This window comes from Canis lupus, chromosome 15 (assembly GCF_048164855.1).
Source record: "Canis lupus baileyi chromosome 15, mCanLup2.hap1, whole genome shotgun sequence".
Taxonomy (NCBI): domain Eukaryota; kingdom Metazoa; phylum Chordata; class Mammalia; order Carnivora; family Canidae; genus Canis; species Canis lupus.
In genome coordinates this window covers 46,158,573-46,178,352 of record NC_132852.1, presented here as the reverse complement: position 1 = coordinate 46,178,352, position 19,780 = coordinate 46,158,573, and the positions used below count along the sequence as shown (strand labels likewise).

The 19,780-nt window shown below is 46.4% G+C and overlaps 1 protein-coding gene and 1 long non-coding RNA gene across 12 annotated transcripts in view; one reads left to right on the top strand and one right to left on the bottom strand.

The window, feature by feature from the left end:
* PRKAG2 (protein kinase AMP-activated non-catalytic subunit gamma 2) overlaps positions 1-19,780 on the bottom strand; it is a 265,070-nt gene that overhangs the window by 48,900 nt on the left and 196,390 nt on the right. For 7 of the 11 annotated variants that reach the window (XM_072776912.1, XM_072776910.1, XM_072776911.1 and 4 more), the window contains one exon: positions 9,242-9,311. In XM_072776912.1, the coding sequence (XP_072633013.1) occupies positions 9,242-9,311 (70 nt within the window). Of the gene's footprint in view, positions 1-8,916; positions 9,075-9,241; positions 9,312-9,726; positions 9,796-9,909; positions 9,957-19,780 lie in introns of those variants that run through there. The other 4 variants (XM_072776918.1, XM_072776919.1, XM_072776921.1 and 1 more) reach the window with 4 other exon arrangements.
* Positions 9,831-18,321, top strand: LOC140605022 (uncharacterized). The gene is made up of 2 exons (XR_012007817.1): positions 9,831-9,958; positions 15,316-18,321. It is a non-coding gene; the product is annotated as an uncharacterized lncRNA (long non-coding RNA).

Below are 19,780 nucleotides of genomic sequence, written 5' to 3'. Positions count from 1 at the left end.
GAGACACAGAGAGAGAGGCAGAGACACAGGCAAAGGGAGAAGCAGGCTCCATGCAGGGAGCCCGACGCAGGACTCGATCCTGGGTCTCCAGGATAAGGCCCTGGGCGGAAGGCGGTGCTTAACCGCTGAGCCACTCAAGCTGCCCAATCTTTGCATTTTTAATTAAGGACCCCTCTGATTTCAGAAGCTTTGCATTTTCACTCATCACTTGACCCACTTTTCTGGGTCTTTTCCAAGAACCACACTTTGAGTTTTGCTGAGCGGGACGACTTTTTGCATGCCATTTCATTGACGGCTGTCATTTCAGTAGGATTTTAGAAGGGAAAAGAGATAAATGAATATATTTAGCAAATCATCTTGAGTCACAAGTGTGGCGGCCCAGTTCAGTCAATCTCATCAGGTGAGCTGCAGCCTCACCAGAGCCCCCGCAGCATGCTGCAGTCTGAGATTCGGACACAATGCTGTTCTAACCCACAGTGACCCATTACCAGTTGGCCAGTGCTAAGATATTTGTCCATGAAAACATAAACATCTCTGGGGTTTAGCAATACAGTGGATCCCCCCAGCTACCTCTAACATGGCACATCATCTGCAGAGTGAGGTACTCACAGAAGATCCCTCTATAGGTTCACTGGCTTCTGGGGCTTTCCTGTGGTGCGGCGGGCCACTCTCCTCCCATGGGGACTCCAGGTACAGAGCATAGAAGGAAGAACAGGGCAGAGCTAGACCAAGCCTAGATTATAACTGCTACCACTTTCTGGGTGACCTCAGGCAAACTACTTAATGCCCTCAGCTCGCATTTCTTCATTCATAAAATGGGGTAACACCATCTTTCTTGCAGGGTGAGTGAGGGATGGACATAAACAAACGCCAACCTGATCACACACAGTGCTCATTCGGGGAGACGTCTGAGGTCACGGGTCCTAAAACTGTGGCCGAAGGAACCACTGGCTCCAGGTGACATGCTAATGGTGACTTTAATCTTTAAATTCCTGCTCAGCTGCCTCTTCGGTCCTTCTTGGGCCTTCATCACAGGGCTGTACCTGCAGAGACTGTCCCGCTCAGCAGGTGCGGTAGTGAATGCTACACTTGCGTTACTTAATCCTCATATAATCCTATTAGCTAGGTGCTGCTAGTATGTCCCAGTTATAGATGGAGAAACTGCAGCTTGAAATAACCTGCCTGAAGTCCCGCAGCTTTTGGGTGGAAGGAACGGGTCTTCAAGCTGGCTCTGACCCAAGCTCTTGGCAACTATGACACTGATTATATATGCAACTCAAGGGGGGGGGGTACACCATACATGTGCTCCAAAACTAGAGAAGTCTGTGCGAAAAGTGAGCGCCAAACACAGGGTGTAAAGAAGCATGAGACAATGTGGATATGTGTGTGCCAGACGAGGCCGTAATGGAATGATGAAACAGTTCATAGAAAAATATAGCATGTGACCTATAAACTAAGGACAGTGGCAGCTTACTGCTGGTTACAAATGACCAACATACGACCATGAACCAGGTAGTTACATAAACTCAGATTCACAGGAAATAGCTCACAGTGGGGGGCAGAAGCGGCACATGAAACAGATTAAAAAGTGACAAAATTTTAACCAAAAGGTCCCCAAATTAGTTTCCTCCAGCAAATGGACTCCCCCGTCCTTTGATTATCAGATATAAGCGAGGCTGCTTTTTCCCTGACATCACTGCCAGTGCAATCGCAGCCACAAAAGAAAGATCTAGAAGATGTTTTCCTCGGTTACCAGATTACGTAAGCGAGCCACCCCATTTCCACCCACTTCTGCCGTCCAGCAGTCGTTCAGCTGCTGTGCGCTCTGCCTCCATGTCCAGGGGGAGGGTCTCTGCACCCCTGGGAGGGCCCCCACAAGTCATCATCCTCCCCACACGCCCCCACCTGCAACTGCTCTGTGATTGATACACATTCACCCAGCAAATGGATTTCGTCTTTCACAGAAATGCCTTGTTTCTTTATAAGAAATAACTCTAACTACTTGAAGTACGCTAAGCTTAGGTGCCAGAGTAAAAGTTAAAAACCTTCAAAATATATATACGTGTGTGTACATACACATACACACAGGCGTGTATACATATGTTTGCACACGGAGCAAATATTTACTGAAAATGAAGCCTCATTCATCATAGCATCTTTGAAACCATGGCAAACCTAAGTTCTCAGTGCCCATCCTCACTGAGCGGACAAGTCAGTGACAAACACAAGTAAGTGCATTACTCCCTAACAGCCCCATCAAGAGAGAACATAGGAAGTCCTGCCTGGGGCTTTGGGAAAGGCTTCCCCAGGGAAGTGACACTTGGGCTGAGATCTGAAGGGAACTAGCAGGTGGCCAGGAGGAGAGGAAGCACAGCCCAGGGAGACGCCCAGCAGTGCCGAGGAACTAGGCAGAGGAACTAGGCAGGGTGGCTGAGGACAGGCGGGGGGAGACACAAGCAGGGGCGCAGAGGAGGGCGCCAGGAGAGGGCAGACAGCAGGTCCGGAAATTTGCGACCCCAGCCTAAAGGCCAGGGAGAGTCACTGAAGGCTTTCAAGCACGGGAGCGACAGATCAGTATGTGCGTCATGTAATCCCTCCAACAGCAGTGGGTAAGCCTGTGTGGAAGCGGCACTCGGACCACTGGCCTCAGGCAATGGGACCAGTGACAGTGGCAACGGTGAGAGGGCGAGCGAGCCAGAACATCATGCTTGTTAACACAAGCACAGTTGGGCAGATGTGCTGCCACTCACTGAATCCGGCTGGCGAGAAAAGAGGCGGTGGTGCTAGAGGCTGAAGCACATGGGCCGTCAGCCGGTCAGGCAGGTGACCAGGTCCTCGGGGAGACGCTGGGGTGTGCATCTGGCCATTGCCGGTCACGACACATTGTGCTAAGTGCACGGCATTAAAACACACACATTGTGCTAAGTGCACGGCATTAAAACACTGGGCAGCAGGCCCTGGGGTCACTAAGGCGATGGCAGCCAGTGAGGCAGTGACATGTGGGGGCGAGGAGGCCCCAGGCAGGGCCACGAGCAACTTCAATGTCCAGGGCTCAAGAAAGAAGAGTAAGAGCCATCAGGGAGATAAAATGGACTGCGTAGATATGGGACCATGAGGGTGCAGAGTGGGGCGCGGGGGCAGAGGCCGGCTCTGCGGACTGTCACCTCTTCAAAGTAAGAAGAGCCGTGACAGGTGTCCCCCCAGAGTCTGCACGATGCAGCCACTGACAACCCCCTCAGTGGAAACGGGCTGGTAACTGTATAGGAGGTGGGTGAACGGAAAGGATTTCTAAATACAAGATAATTTCGTGCTGGTTATGCACACAGGCTCAGGGCACAGGATGTGTTTGAAACTGGGTTCTCCACCTTCCCAGATACGTCCTCGAGGTAATTTACTGCACCTCTTACTGTCTTCATTTCTTCCTCTATAAAACAGGGATGATAAAAATATTTACCTCTCAAGGCTGATGTGAAGATTCAATAAATGTGGACACTTGCAACAGTGCTTGATATGCTTCACACACATCTCGGTTAGGAGAACCACAAAAAAGGGATATTAAAAAATCTTCCACTTCTTTCTAAGTAAAGTCCCAAAATTTGTATCAGGTTTTCCCACTTTAAAACCCACAGGTAACATTTAAAGTTGCAGAGATGCTGCATAGTATCTTCAGGGACTGCTGCCCACACAGAGCTGCAGGATGGGTCGAGGGTCTGTACTGTGGTCCCCAGAGTGGTGGGGTCAGAGCAGAGCACCACCCAGGAACAGGTAAAGTCTGTCTTGAGAGGGAAGGTCAAGGAGATCCATCCATCACGGAGAGGGCCAGAATAATGACTTTCCAGTTACTTGTGAAGCCTGGAGGCAGGCCCCTCTTTCGAATGTCCCTGGGTCTTCTGGACTCTCCTCTGTATTTCAAGTAGTGGATCTTTCCATTTCAGGTAATAAAACCTCCCCAGCCTACGAGATGACTACTTTGTCTCATCAAATCTAAGATATACCATTAAACGTCAAGCTATAGCCTGACTTCAGAGACATTAAAACAAATACCCCAAATCTATTAAATACGACAAGTCTATTTATTTATTTTTTTTATTTTTTTAAATTTTTATTTATTATTTATGATAGTCACAGAGAGAGAGAGAGGCAGAGACACAGGCAGAGGGAGAAGCAGGCTCCATGCACCGGGAGCCCGACGTGGGATTTGATCCCGGGTCTCCAGGATCGCGCCCTGGGCCAAAGGCAGGCGCCAAACCGCTGCGCCACCCAGGGATCCCTGGCAAGTCTTTAAATATGGGGCTAGCTGGAGAACAAAAATGTTAATTGTAAATGTTTCATAAAATTGTGACTACTTCTATTATTAAGAGAGAATCTCCTGCTGAAGATGAATATGTAAGCTCAGTAGGAAAGGGCAGAGTTCAAATGATCATCAGAGCCTTCCAATAATCTACAATAATCTTATCATTACGGGGGAGTGGCCAAGGGGTGAGTGCAAGGCGGTCACCCAAGCATCTCTACCACCAGAGGTCAGCACTCCTCACAGGAGCGCCAGCAGCCAACCCAGTGGACTCAGCTGAGCCTCACTGAGAGGGTGGCCCTAAGGCCAGGTGATGAGGGGGTGTCTGACAGGTCACCACAAAACACAGACGTATAATTCTTCCTGATGTTGGAGCAGTGTTTCTCAAACTTTTTTTCACTAGCCAATCCACCTCTGAAACTTCTCATACATTCTCCCCCTAACTGTCCCACCCCCATGAAACTTTAAAGCCACAGACACACTGTGTATCCATTCATGGACTGTGGCCCATTGAGAGCCACAAACCTGTTATAAAGCTGTTATATCAAAAAACTTCTGTCCCCTGACAAGAACCAGTCTTTGTTCACTTTGCTCCCCCAGTTAAGAATGAGTGAGTTTGGGTGGGCACGCATTTTTGGTTCTGTTAATTTACAGAGTGGCTGCTGGTTGCTTTAGGCGACCATTTTTTTAATTAGAAGGAAAAGTTCAAGTTCACTAAGTGTCAGGCCTTGTTTTAGATAGAAAACTCACAAAAGAAAAAAAAAAAAAAAGATAGAAAACTCACAGCAAGCAAAACCCCAAGAGACTGTGGATTACCTAAGGATGCAGCGCCTTCATTACCAAAGTAGGCCTAAAGTTCTGAGATTCTTGACTGGAAAAATAATACTTTCCCTCCTAAAAAAAAAAAAAAAAAAAAAAAAAAAAAGGAGTCCCTTAATTCTTATATATTTTTGATCAGTGTAGACCCGGTTGACTAGCCTTGCTAGAAAAATGAGTTGGAGGTGAGTTCTGGAAAAATTACGCCTTGGACAATGCTGTGAAGGTGAAGAAGGGCATTGAGGACAGCAAGGATGGTCTGGGACCAGGGAGGAGTCAGGCAGCGAGGGAAGAGGGGAAAAGCCAGCTGCAGAGCCAGCTAAGTGGGGTGAGGCATCCACAACAAGTCACTAAAAACCCGAAATAAGTGAAGAGTCCGTGACAGCTGACGGGATAAGAGGGAAGCCGGGAGATAACACAGATAGCTCCAAGGGGCTGTAAAATTCTTGAAGTGGTGCCAGAATTACAGATTCACTAATTGTGAGTGAAAGGCTGGAACTCATCTACTTCATGGTGGTGTTCAGGTCCCTACGCGGTACTTGCGCTTGGTCCTGCCATTAAATAAGTTCATGACTGCTCATCCTGATAAAAACAAACACAAATCTAATGGACACATGAATAAAAAATTTGAAAAGCAAACACATATGGTGGCTGCTATGGGTAAGGCACTGTTCTCATCACTGTGCATCCACGGAATCACGGAGGCCTCGCAACATTCCCCCAAGTGTGGAGATGCCGTCCTCACAATTCCCAACACTGCTGAGCACTTGCCATGTGCCAACCATCTCAGGCACGACGAACGGTAAGATGAATCGTGATAAAGGCATAGAGTGGGTATTGGGGATGGCCTCAAAAAGTGGGCAGGATCTGGTAGGGCTGGGCTGCATCACTGGTAGGATAGAGCCAGAGGAAAAGGAGGTCTTGCCCGTGCTATGACCAGGCACGCAAGGCATACAGAGCAGGGGTCTGGCAAACTACCCCTGGGAGTCAAATTTGGCCTGTTTTTTATTTTATTTTATTTTATTTATTTATTTTTTTTTGGGCGTGTTTTTTAAATAAAGTTTCAGTGGAGCATCGCCTGTTGGGTTGAGTGTGGCCTTCAGTGGCTTTCTGCCTCGCTGCTACTTGGGCAAGCTGAGTAGTCGTGACACAGACAGAGACCATGTGGCCCTTTACACAAGAAGTTTGCTCTGTTCCAGGGCCTTGTTATTCATGGAGGGGTCTATGAAGCAGCAGCACCTGGTAGCCTGGCAGAAATGCAGACCCTCAGGTCCCACCTCAAACCCACAGAATTAGTATCTGCCTCTTAAAAAAAAGATCTCTGTTGACTTCTGGCACACAGAGCTCTCTGATCACTGGCGTGTACGGCTGGGAGGAGGTGGTGAGGCTGCCGAGAAGAGAAGCACGCACTCATCCTACATATACATGGGAGACGGTGCTAAAGATCTTCCCCTAAAGGAGTGGTTCCTCTGTCAGAGTGGAAGGGTAAGAAGCATTGGCAGCAGAAAGTGGGCAGGCTGTTGGTGTCAGAATCCAGGCAGATGACCCTGACCAGGGACGGTGGATCGTGGTACAGCTTTTTCTCCCTTTCCAGAAGCAAATGATGTTTTAAGGGATGATTCCAACTTTACCAGTGCCTCCAGACTGTTTCTTTTTTTTTTTTTCAGACTGTTTCTAACAAATATAGTATCCATTATAATTGATTAGGAAATAGAAAAATACTTGGTAACCAAAATATTAGTCATCCTTTATGTCTGCATATACCAAACGTATCTCTGTCTAAGCAATGTGTCCAGAGCGCAAGGTGCACATTACAACATTAACTGGATAAGAAGGAAATTTAAAGATTTAATGAGGATCTATTCAACAGCTATCTATTATGTAGGCTGCTAACACATCAGTTCACAGGATATTTAAAGGTGTAATGCCTTAAACTGTTAGGACTCCCCCCTAACTCCCAAATAAATTTTAAGATTCAGGATATTCAGTTTTTCCATACCATGGATGAATAAGCAATATAAAGTTCAAAAGAAACAAAGCAGCATTTTAGACAACCACACCAACACTATTTCTTCCAGCTCTGCTAACGGCTTCCAAGCAAGTGCTTAACATTCTGCCTCCTTAAGAATCTAGAAAAGTTTGACATGGTTATTTGTGGGATTCCGCATACTTTAAAGTAACGACAGCAATATAGATAAAAATAGATGAGAGAAAACAGGAAATCCCCTTTCTTAGATGCTTAGGTTTAAAACTTCATGTTCATTACGTTGACAGACACAATGCAAAAGAAACAAGGCTTGCGGATCTGCTTTGAGAAACGCCACATAATTAAACCAATAAATCTCAAGTAATAAAAACCCTTCAACAAATCCATGTTGAGAACAATCTCCATTAAGGTCCCTCAATAAAAGCCTTAAAAAGTCAATGAATTCAGTAAAACAGGTTAAGAGCACTTAAAAAAGAATAGTAACTAAGATTTCCACAGTACTTACTAAGGGTTTATACACTGTACTAAACACCACTCTACACAAATTATCTCATTTAATCTTCAAAACACCTTGGTATTAGCTTCGTCTTGTAAACAGGGAGAGTGAGGCAAAGAGGAGTTCAAGAACTTGTCCAAGTCACAGGGCTACATAAGGAATGCAGCTAAGATGCGAAGCTGGGACTGCGTGCTTAACCATAATTGTGGGTGCCTCTCTCACGAGTCCACCCTCCACCTTCCTCCTGCCCCCACGTGAGTCTGCAAAAAGTTAAAATGCAACAGATTCTCATCGTTTCTGATCTCAGAGAAGAAGATCCCCAGATATTCAAAGTCTCAGTGGAAAGGGAGGAACACCATACTGTTCTGTGGAGAGTGGTCAAAACATGACCTGCGACACGGAACTGATGAGTAATGGGGTGGATTCGATTTAAGATACTGGATTATTTTTCAGTAGAATAAAATGCACATTAAGTCCCAGTAAGATTCTGAAATGTAACCAGTAACTGGTGGCTAATAATAAATACAGATGCAGACTTTTAATGATAATTACTTCACATGCATTATCTTCTAGCTAACATGTTTGTGAAGTGCTGCAGGAAATGTAAAACAAAATAAATGCAGGTACTGGCCTAATACCGTCTGGTTAACATTCTCATATCGGCTGTGTATGCATATTTAAGTGATTGCCTGACTGTAAGTGAACGCAAGGATTAAAGTAAAGTTGGCACAGGGCACAGCATCCACATGGCAAATTCTTTGTTCCAGGAGCTTCATTCTATCAATACTCTGGAAAAAGAGAAGTCACCAAGTAAATAACGCAAGTGCGCCAGGCAGTGTGGAGTTCTTTTAAAATAAATTCCTCAAATTGTCAAGCCTCTTGTAGGAAGTTGTTTTTCAGCTTTGAGCTCATCCTAGTTCATCTTAAATATGGATTTTGCCCAAAAACAAGCTTATCCCCTTCCAATTTTAAGTTTCAAAATAAGATCCAGGTGATCGCTCATCGTATTCCGTTTTAAAATATTAATTTTGCCAGAGAACAAGCTCGCCCCCCCTCCCATGCTAACAGCTTCCAAACAGGATCCAGACAAGTAAGAAGAACACAGGGCAAGAGAAAGGAAAACCGAACGGGAGACGAGGCGACACAAACGATGGAGTGACAGGGTCACCTGAACTCCAAACCGAGGCTCTAAGCCGCTTCTGGTTTTGCTATTTAACTTTCTCTATTAACCAGCAGACACACCCTGCCGGTGGTATTTCGGACACCCCGATAAGGGACCCATCTGCGTTATTTAAAGGTGGGGCCGTCAACACAATTTGGGGTTACCTCTCCGGGAGCGGCGGCATCACACCATCAGGCTGCATGACACCTTGCTCTCCCTCGACTCGGGCTGCTGAGGACAAAAGGGCCGCCCCTCGGTGCGGGCGGCCGGCTGCCGGGGCTCCCCTCCCGCCCCTCCCGCCCCTCCCGCCCCGAGCGGCCCCGCGGGCCCCGCGCACGCGTCCCCCGAGCCGGCCCGGCGCCCGCATCCCCGGCCGCGCTCGGCAGCGGGGGCCGCTCAGCCTCCGGGCGTGAACCCCGCGGCCCCCGCGCCCCCCGCGCCCCGGCCCTGGGCGGCGACACGGGGCGCGCTCCGGCGGGGGGCACTCACCTTCTTCTTCCAACTCGAATTTCTCCAGCATGCCGGCTTCCGCGGGTCCCGGGGCCGCCGCCAGCGCCGCCTGAGGAGGAGGAGGACAGGGATCAGCATGCGCTCGGCGGCGCTCGTCCCGGCCGCGCGGGCGGGGGCGCGGGGTGCGGGCGGGGCCGCGGGCGGGGGCGCGCGGGGCGCGGGCGCGCGGGGGCGCGGGCGGCGGGGGCGGCGGGGGCGGCGGGGGCGGGCGGGGCCGCGCGGGGCCGCCGCGGGGAGGGGCCTGGGGCGGAGGGGCCGGGGCGGCGCGGCCCCGCCCGCCGGCAGGGAACAGAGCGGAACCGGGAGGGCGGTGCGGCCCCGGCCCGTCCCCGCCGCCCCGCCCCCGCCCCCGCCCCCGCCCGGGGGGCCGCAGGTGGTGCGGGCGCGCGGCCTAACCTGCCGCCCCTCCCCGAGTGGACCGGTCCGCCCCCCCCCCCCCGGCCCCCGGCGGCTTTGGTACGGACCGGCGAGGAGGAAGCGTGGGAAGAGGACCCCGAGGAGCCCGCGGCCGGCTCGCGCCACGGCGGCCGGGGCGCCCCCCTCCGGCCGCGGCCCTGCTTCCCGCCCCGGTCGCCGGGCGGCCATTAGCAGAGGCCGGTTTCCCGTCCTCGCCGGGCCCTCCCACGCCGCGGCGCCCGTCCGCTCACCTTCCCCGCCGCCGCGGCCGGCGCGTCCCCGCGGGGCTAACCTGCGCAGGTGTGGTCAGGCCAGCCCGGGGGAGGGGCGAGAGGGGAGCGCGGCGGGTGGGCGGGGCGACGCGCGGGGGCGGGGGGCGGGGGGCTGCGGGCTGCGGGACCCCCGCGGGCCGGGTCCCCGCGCTCCGGGGCGGGGGTGGGGAGGGGTGGTGGCGGAGGTGATCGCTTGTCTTTTTTAGCTTTTACGTTAAGCCGGCCCTCCTCGTCCCCTATTTAAAAAAGAAGACAACGTTCCGTGGGTTACACGTAGTGCAGATGCACTTTGTTGCTCTCAGCGTTACCCTGCCACGGAAGTCTTCATTGGCTTCCTTTCTTCACAGCTCAGTCTCTCCTTTGGGTGAAACACTGCCAAAAGCTCGCACAAATCTAAATCTGGCCCTGGCCACTCCTGTCACCCTGGATCTTGGGTATCTGAGACTCTCCTATCGGCAGCTCAGGTTGGCAGGCAGCGAGGCTGCCAGAGGTGCCTGGGATGGCGGGCAAGAGAGGGGACAGGCGCCCGGCTCCCTGAGGCTCTCCTGGGCCACGGCCAATTTCTGCCCCATTTACGGGATGCCCTTTGCTCACTGCAGACTGCAAGGGCCCTGACAGAGATTAGTTCTCAAACGCTGATTAGGGCTGTAAAGCCCCCACCCCACCCCACCCCCCTCCGGACCCACCCCTTGAAAGGAAGCTAGTTTTATCACTCTTGCAGGCCTGGCCTGGAAGAGGAAGTACTAAAATCTCCTTTGCATTTCCTTTTTGCTCAGTCATCTCAGTTGGGCCAATCCCTAAGTCTTAAGCTTCTCCTTAAAAAGGGAGAGGGGCAGGGAGAGGACAAAACTAATTTTGTAAGACCTTTGATGGTAAAACAAAACAAAACCCTACAGCTATGTCTTGCTTAACAGCAAGAGCCTGAATGCTTTCCCTGTAGGTTCAGGAACAAGGCAACGATGCCTGTTTTCACACTATTCTTATTCAACATAGTACTGGAAGTTCCAGTCACTACAGGAAGGTAAGAAAGAGAAAAAGGCATACAAATTGCAAAGGATGAAATAAAATCATCCCTATGTGCAGATGACATGGTTGTCTTCATAGAAAGTTCCAAGGAATCTACTGAAAGACAAAACAAAAGCAAAGCAAAACAAAACAAAACGAAACAAACAAACAAAAAAAAACAACCCAAACCAAAACAACCAGAAGTAGAACTAGTGAGTTCAGCAAGGTCACAGGCTACAAGATCAACACACAAAAATTAACTGCACTTATACTAACATGTGAAAAGTGATATTAAAAACAATACATATTTTATAATCACTACAAAGAAAATTAAACATGTGAGTACACACTTAAGAAAACATGTACAAGATCTGTATGCTGAAAATTACAATGTGTGGATAAAATGAAAGAAGACCTAAATGAATGGAGAGACACCCCATATTCATGTTTTGGAAGATCCAACATAGTAAAGATGTCAGTTCTCCCCCAGGCTGATCTCTCTACCTGTAATGCGATTCCTACCAAAATCCTAACAAGATTCTGTGTAGACAAGATGAGTTTATTCTAAAATCTATACAGAAAGGCACAGGCTGTAAAAGAGCTAAAACAATCTTGAAAATGAAGAATGAAGTGGGAGTAATCAAGTCTTTGTGGTACTGGCAGGGGGATAGACACAATAATCAATAGAAACAAATAGAATCTAGAAATAGACCCACAGAAATATGTCAAAATGGTGTTTGAGGAAGGTGCAAAAACAGTGGTGCTGGATCCCAATCAGGAATTTGGGATCTACGAGGCAAAGAGTAAGACTTGGTATCAAAAGCATGATCCATAAAAGGTAAAATTAATAAATTGGACCTCATTAAAATTAAAAATGTTCTCTCTGTGGCAGATCCTGTTAAGAGGATAAAAAGACAAGTGACAGAGTGGGAGAAAATACTTCTAAAACCATACAGCCAACAAATGGCTAGTATCTGGTATGCCTAAAGAGCTTTCAAAACTCAATAATAGAAAAATAAAAGTTAGAATTCAGAATATGGACAAAAGATATGAAGAGACATTTCACTGAAAAAGATAGACGAATGGCAATAAGCACATGAAAAGATGTTCAACAATATTAGCCATTAGGGAAGTACAAAATAAAACCACAGTAAGTTGTGACCACATACCTATTAGAATGGCCAAAATAAAAACAGTGACAACACCAAATGCTGGTGAGGATGACAAGACACAGGGTTTCTTCTGCATTGCTGTGGGGATGGAAAGTCACACCACTGCTCTGGAAAGCAACTAGGTAGTGTCTTAGGAAACTAAACATGCAGTTGCCATGTGACGCATCATTTGCCATCTTGGGCATTAATCTCAGGGAAATGAAAACTTGTGTTCATGGAAAACCTGTATACCATGTTCATAGAAGTTTCATTTGCAATAGCCCAAACTGGAAATACCAGATGTCATTCAGTGGGCAAATGGTTAAACAGACTATGTTACATCCCAACCACAGAGTAGTAGTACTCAGCAACAAAAAGGAATGGACTTGGTATATACAACCACTTGCATGAATGTCTAGGGAATTAGGTTGAAAGAAAAACCAATTCTCAAAAGGTACACATACTGTGTTATTCCATTTATATAGTTAGAGAAGTGGAGAACAGATTTGTGGGAACAGGTTGGGGTGGGGATTGGGGACAGTAGAAGCTGTGGCTGTAAAAGGGGGCATGAGGGATCCTTGTGGTGATGAACCATTCTGCATCTTGATCAAATAAATCGGTGTCAACATCCTGCTTGTGATATACTGTATTTGTCCTCCCACAAGTCAAACCAAGCTCATTTAATTGTGTGGAGATAACAAATGGGGTTATTTTTTTAAAAAGATTATTTATTTATTTGAAAGAGAAAGCACAAGTGGGCAGAGGGGCAGAGGGAGAGGGAGAAGCAGACTTGCCACCGAGCAGGGAGCTGAACACGGGGCTCGATCCCAGGACCTCAGGATCATGACCTGAGCCAAAAGCAGATGCTTAACCGACTGAGCCACTCAGGCACCCCCAAATTGGGTTAATTTTTTAGAAAAAAATCTATATTGAGGACTCCTGAGTGGCCTAGTCAATTGAACATTCCAACTCATTTAAGCTCAGGTCCTGATCTTAGGGTCCAGAGATGGGGCTCCGAGTCAGGCTCCACACTCAGTGTAGGGTCTGCTTGAGATTCCCTGCCCTTCCCTCTTGGGCTCTCTTTCAAATAAATAAATAAATAAATAAATAAATAAATCTTTAAAAAATCTTTATTGAGATAGGATTTACATATCATAACATATGTCTTCAGTATGTTCACAGAGTTGTGTAACCATCTGTGTTTGCAATATTTCATCATCCCAAAGAGAACCCCTGCACCCACTAGCCACCACTACCTATCACTCCCTTGACCCCTATTCCCAGCCCTAGGCAACCACTAAATCCATTTTCTGTCTCTGTAGATTTGCCTATTCTGGACATTTCATAAAAATGGGATAATATGTGGTCTTTTATCTCTAGCTCCTTTCACTCAGCATACTGTTGTCAAGGTTCATCCACGTCGTAACATGGATCAGCACTTCCTTTCTTTTTATTGCTGAATAATATTCCATTGTATGCAAACACCACATTTTGCTTATCCACTCGTCAGCTGATGGACAGCTAGGTGTTCTTCCCCTTTTGACTACTGTGAATATTGCTGCTATAAACATTCAAGTACAAGGATCTGTGCAGACATATGTTTCCATTTCTCTTGGGTATAGACCCAGGAATGGAATCTCTGGGTCATATGGTAACTCTATATTTAACATTTTGAGAAACTGCCAAACTGTTCTCCACAGTGGCTGTACCTTTTTACATGTTCACTAGCAATGTGTGTGAGGGTTTCAATTTCTCCTGCACTCTAGTTCTGCAAGATGTTGCCATTGGGGGAAACTAGGTAGAGAGAACGCACATCTCTTACAACTAACTGTATGTGAATCTGTAGTGAGCTCAAAATAAAAAGCTTAATGAAAAAAAAAAAAAAAAGCACGGGGGTACATAGTGGAAGGGTCAATCATCCTCATTTTTGAAAAGTCTGTTTTAATTTCTTGCAGTAATTCTAAATTTTTTTTTTTTAAATTTATTTATTTATTATAGTCACACAGAGAGAGAGAGAGAGAAGCAGAGACACAGGCAGAGGGAGAAGCAGGCTCCATGCACCGGGAGCCCGACGTGGGATTCGATCCTGGGTCTCCAGGATCACGCCCCGGGCCAAAGGCAGGCGCCAAACCGCTGCGCCACCCAGGGATCCCTCTTGCAGTAATTCTAGTGCAATTGTAAAAACAAATCCCTAATTGTAGCATTTATTGGGAACACCATCAATTTCACCTGTAATCTGGAGGAGTTGGTTTTTTTGGGGGAGGGAGGCAGAAATGGGCTATAAATGGGAGGATGTGTTTCTGGAGGCTGTGAGTGTGCAAACGTGGCCCTCCGACTAAAAAGTCCTGTACCTGTTACTGCTGAGTTTGGGAGAGCATGGAAATTAAAACAAACTAATGTGAGTTTCTCAGGCTTCACTCCACTTGGTATCATATGTTAGTTCCTGTGTTATAGGTTAGTGAGGCAGAGCTTCTTTCCATGGCTTGCTTTCATTTAGGAAGACATCTCGCAGGTTAAACTCCTGTCTGTATTACACCAGGTGAGTTTCAGGCATTTGAGGGTTTACAGAACTTTTCAGGCCGGTACATACGTGTTGACAGGGTCAAATGAATGATGGATTAGTGCAAATAATTTAAAGTTGGTGGCTGTCAGCTGCTCTTTCATGGTGATATTTTAGGTGATATTTTCTTAAAATCTCAACTGACTTCTATGCCAGACTCAGTGTGAGCTATTTCAGGGAGGTGGCAAAGCCAGGAGAGGGAAGGGTCCAGGCAACGCTCTGCATGCAGAGAAGGGGCTTGCATGTGTGAGGCCACCTCATCTCTTTCGAGAGCTAAACTAGCAGATCACAGTAGAGAGGAGCTGGGTTTTCCTAGCTGGGCCTTGTGCACAGCACAGCATTTCTATCTGTACTCCCATCGGCTTCTGCAGCCAGTCTGAGTGGTGGCTGCACTCCAGTGTGATGAGACAGAGCAGGAGGCTGGAGTTGAACTTTATGGACAGAATGCCTGAAAACCAGGGAGCCATTACCAGTGTGACTTGCTGGTTGGTGAAAAATGCTAAATTATTAAGATGTGCCTTACCTAACTGCCTAGGTGTGGCAAAATACAGTATTTTGAATAACTCTTGGACAGGAAAACTTATTCATGAAATGACTGCCAAAAAAGCTTTCTTTTATGCACTGAGGTCAGATATGAGTTCACTTTACTTTTTATTTTATCTTAAATAGCTACTGCAAGAAATAAATCAACCTTAAATACTGGATAAGTAGCTCCTGAATAATTTAGCATGTGGAAACCTGCAGCTCTGACGTCTCCCCCCCACCCCCGCTGTCTTCTTTGAACAAAGATCCTCTGTGTGGAAGAGGAGTGGGATGGGGCACCCGCCAGTGCCAGGACAGGAGCGGCCTGTTCTGCTGCTCGGTTGGCTCTGAGACCAGCTTTGACCCCTCCTCTGTGCAGACCACTTCTAAGCCTCAATCACAAGCTCACAGCAAGCCTGAGCTCTGGACTGCTTCCCTGCTCTTCTACGGACAACTCAAATAGCCCTGAGTCCTCTCCACCTGACTTCCTGTCCTTGGAAGCTGCCCCACTGGTCTCCATCTCCATCGTAATGCTCAGTTGGGCTTCCACTGTCTCTTCTCATCTCACGCTGGAGCCAGAGTGACCTTTTAAAAACACAGCCTTGATCTTGCTACTCCCCCATTTAGAACCATTCAGTGGCTCTAGGGAACTTTAGGAATGCTGTGTGAGCTCCTCAGCTCAGAGCAGGAGTCTGATCCTTCCATTTCTTCATCTTGCCAATTTTCTCTGCATTCCCCCTCGCTTAGGCCTTGATGCAAGGTCCCTAAGGAAGGCTTTGACCGTTCTGGCTTCTCTCCCTACCTCTGACAGTTGTCTAGTTTTCCTCATTCCTTTAAGAATGAGTCTTAAAGAGGAAGGGCTCAGCCTTTACCAGAAGGCCTTTCCTGATTCCTGACCTCTTCTACAGCTCACCTCGAGAACTGTATTTTTTTTTTTTTAATAAAGCAACACAAAAAATGCTCTTAACCTTCTTTTAACCACATATTTCTTTCTACGAGGCACTTAACTCAGGGTTGGGATTTACTTTGCTGTTTCCCCAAATCCCATAAACTCTGAAGACTGACCTGTCATCTTTGTATCGCCTGTGCCTGGCACATAGTAGGTGTTCCAAAAAAATTTGAGTTAATTGTTCAGTCTTAGCAAATCAATTAAAAACATGGCAGGCAAATGATTGATTTTGGTAGCGTAAATGGGTTTAGAGATGACTTCATTCCATTTACTCATGTTTCTTCTGGACCTCATTCTTATTTACCAATGATTATAGCCGCTTTCCCTTGAGCAATGGAACTGACATTTAGAAGAAAAAACAAAGTGCCTGTGCTAGAAGTGGTGGCAGCAAACATTTTTATTTTAATAGACTCCCTCTGAGGAAGAGACTTGTCCACAGCACTCCACGACCCGGTTTGGAAATCGGTGAGGAGCTTTGCCAGCTCTTGTCCCCACCCTATAGATTTAATTTCTCTTAAGTGAAAACAATTGATTTTTTTTAAGTGGTGTAGAAATTTGATAAAAACGCAAAAACTTAAGATATTTGACAGTATAACTATTAATTCTTCTGATCAATTTCAATCAGTATATTGTGTGTGGGGGGTTGTGTTCATTTTGATGCTTTTCCAAATAACAACTTCAGATGCTATAAAATAACACTTACTTATGATTTTCTTTAAAGAGCATCCAATTCCACAATATTTTTTCAGAGTGGTAACCAATTTCTGTAGCTAAGGTTTGCTGAACACCTGTTTCAAATGATTAAGAGATGAAGAAAATGAACTACACCAAAAAGGTCCCTTTTGCCTGGATTCATTCTTTTTTTCTTAAGATTTTATTTATTTATTCAAGAGAGACACACAGAGAGAGAGGCAGAGACATAGGCAAAAGGAGAGGTAGGCTCCCTATAGGAAGCCCAATGTGGGACTCAATCCCAGGACCCTGGGATCACGAGCCAAAGGCAGATTCTCAACCACTGAGCCTCCCAGGTGCCCCGCCTGTATTCTTTCGGTTAAACTATCTTCTAACTTCCAAAAAGTAGACAATGTTAAGATTTTGAAGACAGACACTGAGCAAATATTTAGTATCTGCTGCATGCCAGGCACCATGGTAGGTGGGTCACTAAAATATCTGGTATATTTATAAATTTAAATGAACCATAAGAAGAAGGAACCCTACACATACATAAGGTTAGTTTGTTACTCGTCAGGTTCCACTTCTGTGGAACTTAGCAGTCAGGGTCTGAAATCTGTATTTCTCTTGCTTTTAGACCAGTAAACCCAAATTTGTTTTTATTTTTTGCCAACCAAAATATTTTATTAGTGTTGTGCTTGACAAGACTTACTGGGAGCTAAATATATCTATTCCCCTGATAATTCTTGTGGTCCCATAATACTTTGCAAATAAAAAAAAGTACGTATGGCTCAATAAGTTCAATTAACCTTTCAATTCTTTTTTTTTTTTAAGATTTTATTTATTTATGAGAGACACAGAGAGAGAGGCAGAGACATAGGCAGAGGGAGAAGTGGGCTCCTTGCAGGGAGCCTGATGCAAGACTAAGCTGAAGACAGATGCTCAACCACTGAGCCACCCAGGTGTCCCTAACATTTCAATTCTTAATGCATCAAGCCAATGACTTTGTGCTGTGTTTCTATTATAAAGCAACACAATGGGGGGATCCCTGGGTGGCGCAGCGGTTTGGCGCCTGCCTTTGGCCCAGGGCGCGATCCTGGAGACCCGGGATCGAATCCCACATCGGGCTCCCGGTGCATGGAGCCTGCCTCTCCCTCGGCCTGTGTCTCTGCCTCTCTCTCTCTCTCTCTCTCTCTCTGTGACTATCATAAATAAATAAAAATTGAAAAAAAATTATAAAGCAACACAAAATGGGGTGTGTGGCTAGCTCATTCGGCAGAGCATGCAACTCTTGATCTCGGGGGTTGTGAGTCTGAGTCCCATGTGGGTGTGGAGAATCCTTAAAAATAAAATCTTAAAAAAAAAAAAAAATAAAGCAACACAAAAAATGCTCTAAAGTCACAGGACGTCTTTGTCACCATTCTCTACTCTTTCCCTTACAATTGGCCTACTCCTTAGCACTCTCCAGAACAGACCACTGATAATAGTTTTGCAGTGTTTTTAATCCCTTCATTTATAGAGACGGGCCAGAATTTGGTGAAAAGTTACAGAAATGGGGATGCCTGGGTGACTCAGCAGTTGAGCGTCTGCCTTCAGCTCAGGTCCTGATCCTGGGGCCCTGGGATCGAGTCCCACATCGGGCTCCCCATGGGGAGCCTGCTTCTCCCTCTGCCTGTGTCTCTGCCTCTCTCTCTCTGTGTCTCTCATGAATAAATAAATAAAATCTTAAAAAAAAAAGTTACAAAATGATTAACAGACTACTTCCATTTTTTTCTGCTTTGTTCTATATAAAGCGCTCACAAGCATGTACAATAATCAAGCTGGAATTAAAGGGGCCTGTTAATGCTTCTGTTACCTCTTCTGCACTTGGCTCCAGGGAATTTGGTGATCTTTATTCACTGTTTACTATGTTACATAGCTAATCAGAGGGATTAATGTGAACGGGGGACACAGAGCCAGACAACTAGATGCAGAGGCTGGATCTGTATACCTCAAATTATAAATCTTTTAACTGATATAATTTACCTACAATAAACTGGATACATTTCAAGTGTACAGAGTGAAAAGTCAACGTAAAACTACCAATATAATCAAGATACAAAACATTTTTTATCACCCCAAACGTTGTCTTGGGCCCCTTTGTGGTTTATCCCTCCTTCCTTCTGCTATCTCAGGCCATCGGTGGTCTAGGTTTTGCTGCCATAGACATTTTCCAGAATTTTATATACATGGAAGCATTCGGTAAACACTTGTTTGCACCTGGATTATTTCACTTAGCATAATGATTTTGAGATCCATTCACCTGATTGAGTATAACAGTACTTTGCTCAATTTGCTGCTGAGCAGTGTCCCAGTGCACAGATTTGCCACATTTTGCATTCACCTGTTTTTTTTTTTTTTAAGATTTTATTTATTTATTCATGAGAGACAGAGAGAGAGAGAGAGGCAGAGACACAGGCAGAGGGAGAATCAAGCTCCATACAGGGAGCCCGACTTGGGACTCGATCCCAGGTCTCCAGGATCATGCCCTGGGCTGAAGGTGCGCTAAACCGCTGAGCCACCTGGGCTGCCCTGCATTCACCTGTTGATGGAGTTTGTGATGTTGCCATTTTTTGACCGTGGTGAATAAAGCTGCTATAAACAAACATGGTCAAATCTTTGCATGGACACAACTTCATTCCTCTTGGATAAACAGCAAAGGGTAGAATGACTGGGTCATATGGAAGGTACACATTTAACATGAGAAATAGCCAGTTTTGCATGTTGGTTGTATCATTTTACCTTTAACCATATGAGAACTCTGGTTGTTTCATATTGTCATTAATACTTGGTATGATCGATCTTTCTTTCTTTCTTTCTTTCTTTCTTCCTTCCTTCCTTCCTTCCTTCCTTTCCTTCCTTTCCTTTTTTTTTTTTTTCTAGTGGGTGGGTGATGGTTTCTCCTGTGGTTTTAATTTACATTTCTGCGAGGCCTAATGATATCTTTTTTTT